The 19,546-nt window shown below is 37.7% G+C and overlaps 1 protein-coding gene across 1 annotated transcript; it reads right to left on the bottom strand.

Moving 5' to 3' along the window:
* Window positions 1-5,246: 5,246 nt before the first annotated feature.
* On the bottom strand, window positions 5,247-18,707 carry LOC106941597 (vitamin D3 receptor A-like). The gene is made up of 4 exons (XM_015024676.1): window positions 18,690-18,707; window positions 16,739-16,970; window positions 16,070-16,186; window positions 5,247-14,590 (listed from the first exon to the last, which is right to left on the bottom strand). The coding sequence occupies exons 1-4, from the start codon at window positions 18,705-18,707 to the stop codon at window positions 14,337-14,339; spliced, it is 621 nt and encodes a 206-aa protein (XP_014880162.1). The 3' UTR covers window positions 5,247-14,336.
* Window positions 18,708-19,546: the final 839 nt, after the last annotated feature.

Raw genomic sequence — 19,546 nt, 5'->3', positions numbered from 1 at the left:
CTCATGGGTGATCAGTTTAAATAAGAGGTCTCCTTTTCGCGGCCCGCGGGACAATGTCTCGTGGCCCCCACCATGATATAAAAGTATAATATTAGTGCGGCCCACAGGGTGAGCGGACCTCTAAAGGAAGTCCCGTTCGCCTTTCCTCGTCATGGCTGACATTCGGTGCTAGGCTAAGCTACACCGACTTCATGCACACTACACTTGTAACAATACTGTGGCGGATGATGGAACAGTCCGGTACCAGTTGCCTTTTCTTGCAATCGCCATTCTGGTACTTTCTACCATTAACAAATGCCACGATCAAACGTAGAGAAAGGCAACTGCTACCGGGCTGCTCGTCTTCCGCTGTTGTGACAAGTAGAAGCGGTAATGATGTCACGCGTCGAGACGTTCTCCATACGTTGCTAACTGGGTAAAGACTTCTATAAAACGTAGAACAAGAGCGACGCCAAGTGAAATAAACTTACGATGTGTTCACACTGCAGCCTAAAGTGACCCAATTCCGATTTTTTTTTTTTTCTTGACGTAATGTGACCTATATCTGATCTTTTCATGACAGTCTGAACAGCACAGGTTGGATTCTTTTCGAATGTGACCCATAACCAATACGTATCCGATTCAAATGCGACCTAACATCCAGGCCGCATTCATCCGAACTGAACGTCACTAATACTCAACAAATTCTGCATCCTGATACGCGCAAGTGGGCAGAAAAACAACTATGACGGACTATAATGAGGATTAAGTTGTTAATATGCTGCTCCGGTTGGACAGCAACTTCAAATATGTAAGCTAAGCTCCACTGTTAGCATCCATGTTTACTTCCGCAAAGACTGAGCACTACTACTTTTTATGGCGGTTAGCAGAACACTGAGGACACTGACGCTATTGCGCCCTCTATTGCACATGCGGGACACTTTCAGGTCGTTTGCCCATTCAGACTGCAGAACACATACAGGTCGCATATGTGTGGCAGTGTGAACTACCCGGCAAAAAAAATCCGATTTGACAAAAAATCGGAATTGGGTCACTTCAGGCTGCAGTGTGAATGCACCCTAAATTTTGTCACATCCTCACCATGTCTTTTTCAAAGCCAAAGCCTGCAGTTCATGTATTGGAAAAATAATTAAATGTTGATGACATTTGAGGATATTTTTTGTGGAATCCTTTATGCGGCCCAGCCTCACCCAGACTCTGTCTCCAGTGGCCCCCGGGTAAATTGAGTTTGAGACTCCTGGTTTAAATATACAGAGTCACTGATCAGCTTTCTGGAACCTGATTGGTCAATCAGTGTTGGCCCTTTTCTCATCTGTCTCTCATTTTCCAACCACCTCTTCCACACAATCTCCGCCTTTTGCGTTTCTTTTCAAGAAGTTGTGCATGTGAAGTATCTTCTGCTGGGTCACATGGACCAGGATGCTCTAATGATGTTTGGATGACTCTCATTAGACAGACAGATTGCTCTGTCAGTGTCTTCTGACCCAGATATGAAGGAAGATATGCAAAAAAACACAAAACAAAATAACAAAAAAAAAACCCTGAGGGCTTATTCGATTCCTGAAACGTGTGGTTGTAGCGTCACAAAATGTGAAAAGGTTTGAGTGGAGTGTCCATTAGGAAGATCTGAAATTACTTGTGCACATTCGGCTGCTCTACTTTCTCCAGCTTTTGTTTCTTTCTCTGTGCATCATGTCAGACAGACAGAGGTCGTGCCACAGCTGCAGTCTTATCTGCAGATAAGACAAAACATCAAAAGAAAAGCAAATGTGGGTAACACTTTATTTGAAGGGGGTTGAATAAGACTGACATGACACTGTCATAAACACATGGCATGAACATGAATAAGCCTTCATGAATATTTATGACTGTTGTCATAAAGCGTCATTCGGTAAATTATGACACTTTTAATACAAAGTTGACATTATTTAAAATGTCTTTATAACAACTTGACATTAACCAAGAAATCATTGCTGATATAAATTTGTTATAAAATTATTACTGATTGCACTTTAAAAATGAGGTAACTTTATGTTATTAAAGTTAAAGTTTAAACAGTAATGATTTCCTGGCTAATGTCAAGTTGTCATAACAAAGACATTTTGAATAATGTCAACTTAGTATTAAAAGTGTCATAATTTACCGAATGACGCTTTATGACAACAGTCATAAATATTCATGAAGACTTATTCATGTTCATAACAGATGTTATGTCATGGTTATGACAGTGTCATGACAGTCTTATTCAACCCCCTTCAAATAAAGTGTTACCGTCAATGTGTTGATATGTTAGTGGACCAACATTCAAGACCAGCTAATACTAAAGGAACTGATTCACAATTTTTTTCCAGAGGAGAGTTTTGGAGAAGAAAAACTAGCTATCTACAAGTTGAAAAGAAACATTCTCAAATAAATGATTCACGACAACAAAAACGGCTTAAGGGTATGACGCAAAATCGACTTTTTTGAGCCATATATTAGGTTGCAATGTTATAATCAAAGACTTACCTGGAGTGTTGCTTTGAATCTTTCATGCATTCTTAAGGAATCCTTCAATCTCCCATGGTAACCATTCAGGGGTGCCTAAACACTTGCTCTTACAAAGCTCTGCCTTGGAGTTTCAATCCAGCAGCAATTATCAAACGCCTGGTGGAACTGCATGTCTACTGAGTTCAAAGAACGGTCGTAAACGGCATCAACAGACATGGAGAAGCATTGTTGTGATGACATGCTGAAGGGGGAGTGTCAGGAAGATTAGGAGTTTCTTAAAGAGACATAGGTCAATTTCAAGACCTCAGATACGCTATGATGCAAAGTCAATTTTCTTTTAAGTTGTATATATACAGCGTTTCATAACAACTGAAGGTAACATGGTTGCTTGATAGTGCGATTTTATTGCACTATGTTCCTGGGAGATACATAATACTGCAGCTTTAACACCAAGTCATGAACCACATTTCATTTACAGTCTGTCAGCTTTTGGCCTTGTGTTGTGAAAATAAAAACCTGTGGCAACATGAAAAGATTTTTAATGGAGAATAGCTTACCAGGTCACATTTTACTTTGTGGTGTGTTGTAGTGCCATCTAGTGGCATAAACTGACAAGAACACAACACATTATGTCCTCAGAAGTTAAACCTCCCCCTGCCCCCCCAGCAAATTAGAAAGTACATCTCTTTTTGTATTTTTATGTGTTCAACAAAAAACTAAGCATGCAGTATTTTACTGAAACTTAGCAAGTAGTTTGATTATTGTAGTGATCTATAAATAGTTATAACCTTGCTGACATTTTTGCCAGCTTTGGCTGGCAAAACCATCAGCTATTAAATAATTAGTGCTTTAAAAAATTAAATACCAATACTGTATAATATGCAGGTTGTGGTGTCCATTCAGTTTTTTCATGGAACAACTGCATTGAATTCAACTAAATGACACCAAAAGTACCGGAAACCTTATTTTGGATTTACTTTTTTTTTAACATCCAATAGAAGAAAAAATCCTCTCCCGCTAAGCCTAAAAATAGAAATATTTACTTTATATTTATAATACATATATATATATATATATATATATATATATATATGTAAATTGGATTGTAACAGTTGCAGACGCCCACTCTAGTTTTAATTGCACATGCTTTAACTGCATGTTAAAGCACACAGATAGACAAATTCCCACATTTTATACTTTCACCAGGATTTATTAAGGCACAAATAAATAGAGTAAAGTGATACTTGATGATGCTGAAGGTCATGTTCCAAAAACTGCGACAGGTCATGTTTAACGTGGTGCCCCCTCCAAAATAAATTAGTAAATGATCATTTATACATCTAGTGACATCTTGTTGACCTCGGATGGTCAAAATGTACAACTGCATTTTGACAGTTGATGATATGGGTAGATGCTTATGGTCTTTACTTGTTTAGCGGGACTTCCGTATTGCAGATATTAAAATATTCATAATATTAAATAACAGAATGAAAATATAAACAAAAAAAAACATGAAAGAATTCATGAAAATCCATCTCACCAAGCCCCAAAACTAACTCAGGGACTCTATGTGGTAGCCCAAACTGTAGTAGAATTAAAATATTTTCAGTTTATTTTATAAGTAAAAGTGAATTGTGCATTTATGCACAATTCACTATGCCAGTTTTGCATATCCAAAAATGCAAAAGAAGAAACGACACAAAAGTCAAACATATCCAGGCTGGTTTTGTATCATTATGTACAGCTGTTTTATTTGTGATTTGCCCCCCTAGCCCCTAAAAAAAAACATTAATATTTTACTACGTACAATAATGATAATCAAAAGAATCCGCTTATAAATGAAGGGAGCAAAAGGAGCAACACCAAAATAAATAAAAGTAAAAAAAAAAAAAAAAAAAACAGACAGGTGGTGATTTGAGCAAAAATAGAGACACTGGTTAAGGTACTTCTTGTGTAACACTTTTGTTTCTATATGGCTATTGATGAGGTCATCAACAGCGTCGCCATGGCAGCAGTGGGTTCTGATTTCAGCTAGAAGCACTACAGTCTGCATGACTTTTACTGCATGGTGGTGTGTGCAAGTGCGGCGGATAAAGATACTTATCTTGGGACTCTTCATTAAATAAACTCTGACTTAAAACATTTGCTTCTCGCACACAAAGTCATTAAAAATGGTCTGTTTACAGGACATTCGTACAAACAAGCTTAAATTAAGTCAAATCACATAAAAACTCTGAATTTTATTACACTTTGCTACATCAGAACAAATCATATTTTCTTTTTAGGTTATCTGACTGATGCGTAGTCGGACGTTTCCTTAGTAGGGGAATAAATAAAGGGGAATTCCAGCCAACATAAACCAAGACTGAGCACATCCCTGTGATGGGAACGTGCCTCCATGAGAGCTACTTTTGGCTTGTTACAAACTAACAAACGTGCGGATATGAAGAGAGAGAGAGAAAAATACGATATAGAACGTTTTGAATTCTGGTTGAAAACCCCTGATATAGTCCCAAAATAAGGCTGTGGGTTTTAGGCACACAAAGGCAAAACTGAGCTGAGCACAATGTGCAATTCTGTTTCCTTTGAAAAAGACATGAAGCTTTTGAAATGTACATGATTTACAATTAAATTTACGTTAAATCACCTGTCCAAACCAAGTCTTATTATAAAGATTTGCTAAAAACAATAATAATAATAAAACCCAGCAAGAAAAAAAGAGATACATATGCTGATTAATCACTTTTCAGACTTCATATGTTTTGCAGAACATTTTACTAGACAAAAAAACACAAGTGCATCATTGGCAAAAAACTGCTGGTGAGGGAACGAGAAGTGCACACGTGTGTGTTTGTCTGAATGAGTGTGTGTTCACTGTCTGCTTCAGTCAGTATTGAAGTGCAGGTGTGAAAGTGTGTGTGTGAGCAAGCAAGCGCATATTTAAAGAGGTAGCAGAGAAACAGTCAGAGCAGCAGGTAACAATCAGCTAACAGGAAGGAAACAGACTTTGTATGCAGCTGCTCTTCTCAAGGTCAAACAAGTTTTAGTTCAAACACTTTGAATCAAAAAGGTTGAAAAGAGAAAGGTCCACTTGAAGCTACAGTGCGATGAAAAAAGCACATTCCCCCTTAAAGATGTCTTCTTTTTGGCACACTTAAATGTTGGCACATGTCAAAATCGAGGTCATAAGTTTTGGAATGCGATCCTCCAGATGATCAAATCAAAGCAGTTATTTTGTTAATGTTAAAATATGTTCAATATTATTTAATCTTAAGAAGTAGTCATCAAATGCATACTGCTAATTATTAATATTTTAAGGACATTCTTAATTTTGAAAATGACATCACCGTTTTATATCAGACAAAGATAACCTGAGAAAATATGAAATGTAATGTTCAAACTATGACCTATTAGGGTAAAAACTTATCCAAACCACTCAAGTCCTGAATGAAGAACAATTTAACAAATATTTATCCTATGAATGAATAACCTGATTAACCACAAAATCTAGGCTCATGGTTTGTACATTTTCCCAAAATTCAAGCCCTCTTGAAGCATTTTCAAGGCAAACTTCCAAACTTTGTCAGCACCAAACACTGGAGATAAAAATAATACAAATGAACTAAACAAGACAGTTTCAATTAGTAGTAAGGTAAAATGCAACTAAATTTTATGTTTTGAAATGTCTCTTTCACACACCCTACACACCTGACTGGTCTAAGAACAAAACAATAATTCAACAAAAAAGTCCCCCAGTGTCAATAATGTTGCTACTCAGATCAAAACTGTGCGGAAGCACTTTTAAGGACTTTGTACAAAAATCAAGTACTTTCCAAATGTTGAAAACACCTAATTGAAGTTCAAGCATTTTCAAGGATTTGAAGCACCCATACAAACCCTGTAGGTTTGGATTCATTATCAGCATCCAACTCTGATTAGCTGTAGGATCAAGAACTCATTCAACTTGTACCTGACTGACAACATGAAGTAGGCTGAATGATGTCAAATAGCAACAAACCAAGCCGCAAGATCTAGACATCCATCAGTCTGGGAATGTCTACAAACCCATTTCTAAAGTTTTGGTATTTCAGGAACCACATTGAGAATCACTGCAGACAAACAGTGAAAACATAGAAGAGTGGTGAGGCTTCCCAGGAAGCAACAGAATTACTCATCAACAACTCACCCACAAGGTCACAAAACTTCCCAGAGCAACACCTGCAGGGGCTCACCGACCTCGGTCAAGGTCATGATTCAACAGCAAGACAGAAACTAGGTAAAGATGGCCGCCGTGGGGACATTTCAACACCAAAACCACGGCTAATCAAAAGGAACATATTAGTCCCACATTAGCCAAGAATAAGAGACTTTTAGGAAAATATCCTTTGGTCTGAAAAAAGTAAATGCTTAGGAAAATGTGGGCACAAATCTATAAAACTTACAGAATTTGAGAATAATACATGGTGGTGAGAGCATGATGGTGTGGGGTTGCTTGGCTTCCTCAGGAACAAGATGGATTCAGCTGAAAGAGGATGTCCAACTATCAAATTCATGTCCTTTAAGTTTAAGGACATCTTGAAATTATACAGCAGGACAACACCAGAAAGTGCACCCCAAAATAAAGAACCTGGGTGGCCTAGTCAAAGTCTGAACCTAAATTTGACTGAAATCCTGTGGTGTGGTCTTACACATGTTGTTCATGCAGGAAAACCCTCTATACCCGTATATACAGGTTATTTTTGTCTGATTTTAAAACATGTTTGATGACTTTAAACATTTAGGTGAGACAAAACAAGCAAAAACCAAGGAAATCTGTAAGGGTTGGATCCTTTTTCACAGCACAGTTTGAAGTGCTAAATTTTGACTTAAGCGAAGCTGGCAAATATATCTTATTCACAAAAAGGGAAAAAAAAACAAAAAACAAAAAAAAACTTTTCAAGCAACAAAGTGGCCTGGTTGTCTTCAAACGGACTCACAGCACCAACTAAACCAGCCAATCAGAATCAGTTAGAGATGAGCGACAGAAGGCAGAGTGCTGAGCGTGATAGGCTGCAGTATAAATGTGAAAGTGTGTGTGTCTGGCTGCAAAAACAAAGCAAAAAAACAAACAAAAAAAAACGCTACTTTTGGTGATGAACGACTAAATCAGGATCCCAATGTTATAAAAACTCAACCAGGGCGGCTGAGCGGCATCAGCGAGAGAAAAGTCTGCAGCTCTCCTTTTCCGACACTAACAAACTTCAAGTTCTTTCAGCTCAACATTTCAGCTGAGCTAAAAGCTTTGGCACAAGCTGCACAAAGGTGGTTTTCATGCAGCAGCAATCCAGCTGTTAGTTTAGTAGCTTTTGAAGAAAACATATATAACTTGTAGTTATATATGTAACCTAGTTCATCTACTGAGCTCATCGTATTTCGTGGCATCCCTGGCAGATGTCCAAAGCCTGTAGTCTGCTTTTATTGCAGCTGCAGAATCCGTCTGAACTTTTTTATTGGTCAACTTTTTAATCGGAGAAATTTATTTTTTTGAACAAAATCACAGGTGGAAAAGTTTATTAATACTTAGCTTTTTTTGAGAAGATGTGAACTCGTGCCTTTCTGTTTCCCTGGGGCAAAATATGCATAAACATGTTTTCCTATTATTATTATTCCTTATTTTTTTCTAATGTGGGATTTTAAAATTACTTGATTTTTTAAACTTTCTTCCTTCTTCAGTGTGAGATAATGCTTCTGCGTTAAACAAAATCCTCCCACAGTCTTAACAGATGGGGTCAATTGGACCCCACAAGTTTTTTACTGTATGCGGAACCCCCGAGCGACAAGTTTTTTGGTTGTTGTTGTGGTTTCTGGAACTGATGGTCTGATGGGATAACCCCTCCTGCTTCCTCACTGTCTGACCGTAACATGTGCCGCTCTCCTTCTGAGCATCGCAATAAGAATGCGGGAGGGTTAAAAGAAACTTATTTTAGCTCATTTTACCCTCGTTTACCAGGGGTGCTAATAAGTGCGGCTGCATATGTTCAAAAATAACACTTCATAAACAGCTCAACAGAAATTAAAGCATTTTACACATGGCACATGCATTTTTCTCAGGCATTTCTAACAGTGTTCTGTAAGAGAATGCTACAGGGTTCTGCTCTGCATTTTTTTCCAGGCCAAGCCACTGACGCTACTATGGCAACCGATGGTTGTTTAAAAGCAGGTGCAGCAAGATACATGGGCCGTTTCTGTTCTACAGGTCCAATTACCTACAAGAGTTTTGCTTTTCAGTCGAAATAGATCCCATCTCGTCACACATGAGGATGCGACAATTACCTGCGCTTTGAGATGCTATGTGAATGAAGTCTTAATTACCATGCAGGGAGTTTCATCATGCATTTACACACTTCAGTCAGTGAGAAAGTGGTGCAAGAGCGGCCCCCTTTTAATGATATTAATGCTGGAATAACGAACATGCAAGGACCTGCAAATGTTGAATCGGCACTGTGAGCTAATTTATCATGCAAAAAATTAAAAATAAAATTAATAGTATTTACTGTCTAAGACTTCTTATGGAATAATGCAACACTTTGATATGTTAAAAATTTTTGAACTTTTAAATGCACAATAAATAAATGTGCAAGTGTCAGCTGTTGCATATCTATACCAATATATAATGATCTGAGCCTAAAACTATTGCAATAAAAATTATGAGTTATAGTATGAATGAAAGCAGTGAAATTGTGTGGCTGTTCGTCACAAATATCTACATTGCAATTCATCTATCAGCCAGAAGGGGGAGATAAAGTTCTGCACTGCAGGTTTAAGATTTGTAGCGATTTGAGGTAAAAAAAAAAAAAAAAAACTCTACTGTAACTATACAAACATAAAAACCTCTAGATTATTGTTAAAATAAAACCTTGTGTTCTATATTACACAATCAGGCTGCAACTCCCCCAAAAATATATATTTATATGTGCAGACAGGAGAGGTAGTATTTTTGGTTAAACATAGTGCCGAAGCTCAGCAGAACACGGACAGAGACAAACGAAAAAGAGGAGGGAAAGCAGAGTTAACATTTAGAAACATTGGGATCCACTCAGATAGTGACTAGCAAATTCTACCGGATGTCCCTCGTTATGCAAGAACTGCTTTAGAGTTTGCGGTCGACTTGAGGTTGAAAACATGAAGGTTTCTGAGGAGAGAGTTGTGGTGTGTCTGAGTGTGTGGTAGAAGTTTATGTTTGGTTCCCTTTAAAGGCTATTGTGAAAAGTTTATACTGTAAATCACTGAGGTATCTGTTAAATGTTTCCAGCTTAGTGAGGTCTTTGTCAATAAGGCTACTGAGGTGGAGCTGCTGACCTGGTTCGAGGGGGACGAGGGCAACAGGAGGGGAGAGACTTCAATTATTTTGGGGGCGCTGACAAATCAGATCTACAAATCCGCTATAAAAGTTGCTAAAATGGTATGAAAACTACAAGAAGATGTTTGTCCAAGGACTGTAGACATCTAAATTTGATCCAGATATAACTGATGTGCCACACTGTACCCCTAAAACTGCAGATTCTTCCCCCCGTCACCCTGCCCTGCATTCTGTGATGTAGATGCTGAATGTAAAAAGTCTTTACACGACTATCATTACCAAACAAACCACAATTTGTTAAAAAAAAAAAAAAAAAAAATCAGAACCTTGAGTCACGGAGTACAAAGCACGACAACGTCCCAACTCAAGACAGCAGAGGCGACATCTGTCCTTCGGTCAGTCTCTTGAGCACTCTGCTTGAACGGCGAGTCCCTACGTCTTCGCGGTTTAAAAACACTTGATCTCATATGACCTTTGTACAAATTTTACACAGTCTTGTTGAGGTCCAAACTGATGGCGCTTCTTCGAATCCCAGGACCCCCATCAGGTCTTGGGTGTGTCACGGATTTCCAGAGCGGAGCTTGGTTGGCTGCTAACTTAAAGCTATGCAGAGAAGAGTTGTTGTAACTGGCTGTTGAAGACGACGACAAAGAAGAAGAGATGGTAACATGGCTGGTTGATGAACAAAGAGCCATGGCATAGCTAGCAATCAGATACGTCTCGTACCTAACCAGTTGAGGCAGTGTTATTGATGATCACTTGGCGGTTTGAGAAATTAGCTCCTGAAAAAAGATGATGTGTATGTGGACTGCAGTTCTTTCAGATGATGGTATGATTGAGCAAACATTTTTGCTTTTCCTTGTTGAGTTAAAATACTTGGGATAGGCTCCATAGGTCCACACATGCTGCTAATCCCGACTTCATTCAACAACGCTCCTGAGCAGAAAGCCAAGCGCAAGCATTGCAGCAGGATGCAAATCAACAATCATGACAAACAGAAGAAATCAAATAATTACCAAAATGAAAGTATTATGTATATATATCATCAAAAGCTTATTGATTGAACCAGAGAGGAAAGAAAGACATACATCCAGAATTCTTGGAATGGACAAAAAGTTGCCTAATAATGAGAACTTACTGAGTCGCTTTGGGTAATTAAAGGATTATGAGAATGTTCAATTCATTTGAAATTAAGATCATTTTTTATTTCCATCCCTTTTTTAAGGGATTACATCAAAAGCTCATATTTGGCATTAGATGGAAGCTGATCCTAGCCCTCCAAAATATTCAATACTACATGTGACATAAACAACTCATTAAGTCGGTCATATTAAGCGGCTCTGTCCACTCAAAGTTGAATACACAGTAAGAGTTTCTATAATTGCATATAGCCTCGCATCTCCAAAGCACCTTCCCGTCAACGACTTGCTCCTCTTAGTAATTTACCTACATCAGCTTCTATGTACAGACTAAGAAAGTGGTATTTACAAAGTTTTTTTTTTCCACAAGGGGGTGATCCAGGCTTGCATGAGGTTTGAGGATGCGCCATGTCAACAGATACAATGATATGTAGTGATAAAAACTACCTTTGCTTATGCAGCTGGTATTGAAATGACATAAATGTGACAACAAAAAGGTAGGAGGCTGAACTTTTTCCATCCATGTAAAAGTTCTTCTCATGTTTGTGTCTCTGCCCTTTGCGATTACAGTCTGCTATTCCTCTAGAGCCGTGGTTCTCAAACGCTCGTGCAAGTACCAGTGCTAGCACCTCGGCTAGCTTTAGCAAAACTAAGAATTTTTAGTAGTATTTATGAAACAAAATGTCTAATGTTTGATTATGCACATGTAACAAATGATCCCAAAAATCAATTGGAGGGTACTTTGTCGCCATGTAGAAGGGTGGACATTCGTCATACCGTTTATTGTTAATTGTGATAAACCTCTTATAAGATTTTGATTTAATGTTGTCTTGATGAATTCAAATTAATAATGTCTAATAATCTCTATAGCTGTTCCTATTATCAAGATGAGTATTTTCACCATTTTTCTCCACTGTTTGTTCAATGAGAATATCAATAAATATCAGTAAATCTGGAAATATGATTAAATGCAGTTATCAAGCACAATATTTGTGGGGCTGATTGCTGCATCATTCACTCACATCCATACAGTTACCTTAAAATGAAGTGTTAAATTGTTCTCATCATTTTTATCACTCCACAAAATATCGTGATGAAACCTTAAGCCCATATCGCCCACCCCTACTATCTAGTGGATGGTGTTATGCCAAAAGATGAGTTAATTTAGCAGATTTCCATTCTAAATACATAGATTTATGAAAATTTGTATACATTTTACAATCAATTTGAAAGCAAAAAGTTTATCCATAACTTTAACTGTAAATAAATTCAGGCTTAGCATGTTTAGTCATTCCAATAATGACCAATTACTGTTAGCAAAATAAGGCGATAATGAATTTCTCTGCTTCTTGTTTAAGAACTGTGAACAGGTCAACTAAAGAAAGAAGTCCAGTATTCTGTCCAAATTAAAGATTCAGTAGAACAAAAAAAATCTCTAAAAGTTTAAATAAAATTATTTTTTGCTGCAGTTATCATTACATGCAAAGAAGTCATGTTGGAATTTGACTGGTGAGAAAACGCAGATTTTCCACATTTTGAACTCTAACATCATGTGAACATTTTGTTCATTGTTCAGTCTTATTGCAAAATATTTACAGTTACAAAATGTTTAAGAACCACTGCTCTAGAATGTTTGCTTTATCCTTAAAAACATAAAATTAAGGCTTCTACTAATTTAATAAGAATGGTTGTGTAGCTAAAAATGTATTACACATATTCTCTTAAAGACAATCTGACCATGTGAAATAATTTCATAATTTTTTGTTTCTCAAATGGAGAATTTTGTTTGTTTTTTCTTCCAGAACAGACATTAATCTGTTAGCTTCCTTTTGCTGTTATTCAGTATGATTTCAGATCACAGTGATGCCTTGAGTTTCAAAAACTCTCGAAATCTCCCTCTCATGATTGTAAGCTTACGCCAAACACACACACACACGCCGTAAAAACCCGAATACACATTATCGTCAGACAAACTTTCCCTGAGGCAACAGCTGGCAGCTAGTTTCTGTCCAACTATCTAAGCTCTGTTTTAGCAGCAATCCCACCAGCCCAACGACTAGATTTTTTTTTTCCTTTTTTTTCTGAAAAAATAGCCATCCACAAAACAGGAACTTATCTTTGTGTATGTCAGCCTACAAACTTCACAGGTCCAAAAAAAGAATCAGAGAGCACAACAAAGAGCGTTTGTTGCGGTTCAGTCAGAGCCTGCACACACACCCCCTTGTGGTCCATCGATACTCTTGCACGCTGTACACTTTTAGCAAAAATAGAGCGACTCCTCATAGCACGTCTCAGTGCATCTTTACATGTTGCATATACATGTTGCATATACACATATCTGAGGAGAGGCCTTAACATACTCTTTATTATTACTTTTATAATTAAACACTCTCAGAAGTATTTCTGTCTATATACAGTACAAGTCGAGCATTAGATAATGTTTGACTTGTACAGCTTATGTTTATCATATTTAACTATGCAGAATTATACATACATTCTTCTTTTGTTACTTTTTATTTTACAAATGTAAAACCCCCTTCCTACCAGACTACCCAGACTCCTCTTGTTTTTTTTTCTTCCCAAAGTGCACCATCATTCTCAAACTAAAAGATTTCTGCAGAAAGATTTGTCTTCATAATGTTTTGAATATTTAAGATTTCTTCTTTCACATAAGGCAGAATTTACAGATCGCTCAGCTCCCGTCATGACCCAAAAATGTTTCTACTTCCTGTCAGCTCGCTCAATATTTTTTGGATGATTTTGCTGTTAGAATTTATAAGCCAACAAAAGTTCATAGCTATTTACATAAGAGTCCATCGTTGAGGAATGAGTAAAATAGGCAAATCTGAGTGCATTTGCTGCCATGTGAACGTGGGGGAAAGTTATGATGATGATGATAATGAGAATGATAATGAGAGGGAAATTACATCTATCAAGCTGTCTTCACTTTCAGAAAGTGCTACAAAGAGTAGATTCCAGTGATGGGGGGCGATGGAGAACATTTGGATTCCACAGTTGTGGAAAAGATGAAAATGAGTGAGATATTTGTGGGGGAATAAAACAAAACAAAAAGAAAACAAGGTTTGAGATTCTGGTGATCCAGCAGCAGATTTCTATTCTATGAATCCAGAGATCCAGTTATGGCCGACGTTTGGTTTTTGCAGGCCAGGAGTAACAAAAGAGGTGTAGACAGAGGGGAAGATGTGATTATCCGCCTCCCTCCCAAACGTCCGGGGAGTCGGGTGTTGGGGTTGTGAAAGCCTTCGTTTTGAGTTGAGAAGGCGGCGGAATTTGTTAATCATCCTGTGCTTAATGAGTCTGTGTAGAAGGGGAAAAAAAAAAGGATTCCTTGTTCTCCTCCTCCTCAGCTACGACACCTCGCTCCCGAACACCTCCAGCACCAGCGGGGTGAGCTGCATGCTGTGCTCGGGCTGGAAGGACAGCGAGCGGTACTGCTTGGAGTGCTCCTCGTTCAGGCTGCGCAGGTCGGCCAGTTTCTGGATCATCTTGGCGTAGAGGAGGCGACCGCCCGGGTGGTTGACCCGGATGTAGGCCTGCAAGGCCTCCGACAGACGGTCTTGCAGCTGCTCTATGCGAGCGTGGTCCTGAACGCCAGGTCGATCTGTAATGGAGAAACAGAGGGGGTCTCATTTTGTCACCTTGCATTCACAAAGATCAATTTAGGTTCTACAGATTTTATGTTGTAGACCAACACCACGTAGCGGATGAAGGAATATTAGGGTCAGACTGAGTTTTTTTTTTTTTTTTAATTATGACAATAAAGTCAATATTAAAATATTAGTAGGAGAAAGTTGTAAAAAGCAATTGCAATAAAAGCAAAGCTTTGATTGAGTTATGAAAATCTGACGGACTGCACAGTTTGTGTAGTCCGTGATGCTTTCTTGTTTGCATAATCATTTCAAAGTCCCGATACTGATAATAATTTGATACTGATGTGTTAAAATTTTAACATATCAGATACCAAAGCATAACTTCACAAGATGTTCAACTTTCCTCATTTAAATGTATTATTTTTTGTGTTGGAGTTATAATAAAATTACAACTTCATTCTTCTAACATTACAATGATATTCAGGTAAAATTATGGGTTTATTCTTGTGTTATTTAAACTTTATTGTAATATGTCCTTTTCTTATATTGTTATGACTAAATTGTCATAAAATGATGATGTGGTTGTACAACTTCTCGTGGTGTTTTAACTATTCTGTTAATATTGTGACTTTATTTTCTTATTACAACTTTGTTCTTGCAATATTATAACTTTATTATGGTAATACTGTAACTGAATTATTGTGTTATTATGACTTTATCCTTGCATAATTTCAACTTGATATCGTATGAGTTTTTACTAATAATACTGACTTTTCATACAACTTTTTTTCTCGTTTTATTCCAACATTACTCTCATATTATTATTATTACTATTATTATCATTATTAAGATTATAAGATTTGACAGTGGGGGGTTGACCTTCCAGAAGGATAATAACCCTGACCAGCTAACATAGAGCTAATATAGACTGGTCACTCCAGACCTAAATTCAATAAGAAACTTGTCTGGACATGAAAGTTGATATTCACTGATGCTAAAATGAAGTAAAATGTGCCTAAATGAGCACATCATGTCAAAAAACAAAAAGTCGTTCTACAAACTGGAAAGAATGAGAGAGTAGCAGGGATTCACTGCAGCTCCTCCTTCAGCTGTTCTATTATTGGTCTGTAGAGTAGACTAGCCCTCCAGGCTCAACCAAAGCACAACAGTCAGGTTTTATATCTGTTTTTGATGCTAAATCAGGGATAAAGATGACCAACATCAGCTACTGCCATATTATCACATGCTGAACAGATGCAGTTGTTTTCCAAGAAATTATTCTCAGCTTAATGGAAGCATCATGTACACTCCATTTTTTTGGCGAATGTAGGTCAAACAGAAAAGCTGACACCAAAACAAATCTTGAGGCGAGCTGTGACGACACTTCAGCTTTTGGTAAACCTTCTGACCAAAGGTTTACCAAAAGCTGAAGCTAACCCCCCAAATCATCCTGCTGAATAAAAAGGCCTCATCTTAAATGGCAGCAGCACCTGGAGACAGCAGGCAGATGGCCATGAGCAGCACATGCTCCTCCTCATGCAGGTTGAGCTTCTTCAAACCAACTTGGAACTTCACCAGTGGCTCCAGCAGCTCCAGGGTGTGGCCGGCTGCAGACAAAAAACAAACAAAAATAATCACAGTTATTGTTGCAGAATTAGTTGCTCTTTCTTACTTTAAAACAGAGAAACATTACAGGGCTTTCGAACAAGAATCTGGGTTCTTTTTTAAGACAGGGAGTCATTGTGGAGAGCACAGTGTCTTGCTCTGCATGTAATAAGGAACACAGTGTGAGCTTGTGGCTGTTTTACAAGTTCCATGAAAATACCTGAAGTCAAAAACCTTCAGTGTGAGTCCAGCAGGGGGTAAAGAAGCAGCGGGTGAGTGGGCTCTTACATAAGATGGGAGAAATTTAATCTCATCTGTCACATCAACTCCAACAATGAATATATTTCTATCCCAGACTTTCTCCCTGAGCCTCTGTTGTTTTAACAGATTTCTTGATGCAGCCGCCTTCATGAAAAGAAATGCTTCTAACAAAATTATCCTTAAGCTAATTGACTATTATCAAAAGAAAACACATGAATAACAGTAAAAATAAGTAACTCCCAGGAGCTGGGTGAACTTCATTCACTTCTCATGGACAGCGATGTGAAAAGCACCTTTTGTGACGTCATTGATGCAGTATTTAAAGTCGGGTCCCCCGCAGCTCCAGGACATGTCCTCCAGGCTGAACGACTGGTTTGAGCGCAGCATGATGATCTCGATGGCACTCGACTTCAACAGAGCAATCTGGTCCTCTGCGGTCAGCTCTCTGCAAAACAAGCAACAGGTGTAAATGCAGCAAAAAGGAAGAAAAAAACCTAAACAAGAAGTTTGTTTTGACAAGCTCAGCTACACAATTGTACAGTTCTAACTCGTAAAACTGATAGGATTGAGTTTGTTTTGGTCGTTTAACACAAAAATCAAGAAACGTATCCCATAACAGAATGATATCAAGAAAAAAATCTCCTCCAGACAAGCCTTTCCAGGAAGATGCTTTTATTCCTTTTGTCGTGGCAGCTTAATATCAGACAGATAATCTGTAAAACAAATCAAGGTCTTCCTTCCAGTGATCCTACTGCCATCTGCAGAAATACACCACATGGTCAGAAACAACCAATCAGCCAAGCACAGGGTCGCAGTGCTGTCAATTAACCTTGTGTACATGCTGCTCTTAGCCTCCCCTTTGCTCTCTGCTGGTTCACCACAGCATAGTCTGCCATGAATGCTACCTGGCATAGTGGCGGATAAACTGCTTTCTTGGAACAGTAAGTTGCTAATCAGCAAATTGAGCAGAACGTACACAAGTATTATTGGCAGCACTAATACCCTCCACTAAGACCAATGTTTTTTTTACATATAACTAACAACATGGTGACAGTTTTAACAAATATGTAAAAAAAAAAAACATAAAAAAATTTAAATACTGTAGTTTTAAGCTTTCTAAGCATTCTACCAAAACAGATATAGATAATGTAAATATCACTAGCTATTTCATAATGCTGTACATGCGCATATGTAAAGCAGATAGCAGGGGTCTGAAACCAGAGTTGGGGAAATGTAAGGAATATATTTTATATATAAAATTACAAATTGATCTAATTTCAGAAGCTAAACATTTGAAATACTATTTGAAATGACAAATCATTTAATATTACTAATATTGAATTTAGATATTTTAAAATAAATTAGGAAAAATTTAACATTATGTTAATAAATAAATAAATGACTAAATACTTAAACCTGCAGTTAAGTTGGGCCAAAAAGAAAGAAAAAAAGAAAAACAAATTGCGGTGACATTTAGAGGGTTTTAACATTAAGAGGGAAGAAATTTCACTCAACCTTTCCTGTGGAGAAAGTATCTAAATGTTCTCACAATGTTCTGATTCTAGGCACACTCATCACATTATTCCAGCCCACAATGAGATCCTTTAAAGAGATAACAGCCCTCAAAGTTCTACTTAACCATTTACAAATGTGTGAGTGTGTTTCTGTGTCTACGTGGAGCAGATGAAAGTACAGCATGTACGCTGGCTGAGTCACATGCTTACTGAACGTACCGCTCGTTCTTCATTTGTGAAAGAACAAAGGAGGATGGCTGGAAACAAATTCATTGCGGTTGAAGATTTGATAAACAGTGTATTTGTGATTGTTTTCTGAACAATTGCAGCTACTGTTTGAAGTCTTGGGACTTTATTTTATCCTCAAATTTAACACAGCTTTGAATATGTTCATAAATTATATGCAGGAAAAATTATAAAAATGATATGCAGGAAAAATTAATCTGTAGGGACAGTCACATACACTGTTGAAACCATAAGTTTACATGCACCAGGGTTTCCCCCAGTGTATTATAAGCCTGGTGGCCTGCAATGCTTCACTTTCAGAAAGAGAGGTGAGAATGATTTATCTTTGTGAACAAAGAATTATGTGGGGCGTTTACATCTCAAAACGCTGCCCAGCGCCTGGGTCTGTCTGCACTGATGAAGTTTATGTATGTGGTCCGGGATGGCCGGTGCGTTAGTGGTTAACGAACCAGCGCTAACCACTAATCAGGCAGGTTCAGCTTGCCTTGTAGTCACGCATCATGCTGGTTTAATATTATTTTATTATTATATTTAGTATTATTTTTCTGGTTACACGAAGCATCAAACCATACCATACCAAATGCTTTGTCCACTTAGTCAGCCAGAGTTAATGCATGCGAGATCTAAGAAACTCGTCCCATAAACTTGAACAACCAAAACAGTTTATGTGGCCCTTATTAAAAACTCAACAGACACTAAATGGAAGAGCTACTAAAGCCACATTAGTAGCATTAAATTAAGCCTCCCGTCTCTGCGCAGTGCAACGGATTTAACTCATCATGCAGGGTCGGCCCAAGGCTGTGTGAGGCCTTGAGCAGAATTTGACTTAGGGGCCCCTCTTGCTGCTAAAAACATCATCACCTCTAACAGCTTCTGTGTTAGATTTAGTGAAATCTGGGAGACGGGGAATGGTTTAATTGGCCAACCTAAAAAGAAATCAGCTTTAAATGCAGTTTACTAATTTGTATTTGTGAACAAACAGAGCTCAAACTCAAAGATTAAACTCAGCATCAGGTTGTAGCTGTGGTAACAAAACAATCTAACTATGAATATTGTTCTTTGAACTTTTACAAAGTAAACTTGCCAGCTCTTTAAAGTCTTTTATTTAAATGTTACACAATTAAAACCTTTTAATTTATGTATACTGAAACCATTAAATCAAATTTAGCAGTATTGATAATCTCAGTAAACAAATGTAAAATTTATGTATCTGTGATCTATGTTAAAATATTAGCATTTATGGGCCCCTAAAACTCAGAAGGGCCTTATGGAGCCGCCGACTTAATTTGGATTAAACAGAAGTGGAAATATAATAATAATAATAATAATAATAATAATAAT

The sequence above is a fragment of the Poecilia latipinna genome, unplaced genomic scaffold (assembly GCF_001443285.1).
Source record: "Poecilia latipinna isolate Pla-1442-1.1 unplaced genomic scaffold, P_latipinna-1.0 Scaffold3756, whole genome shotgun sequence".
Lineage (NCBI taxonomy): Eukaryota > Metazoa > Chordata > Actinopteri > Cyprinodontiformes > Poeciliidae > Poecilia > Poecilia latipinna.
The sequence above is the reverse complement of the archived record's forward strand: the minus strand, read 5'-3'. Positions and strand labels throughout refer to the sequence as shown.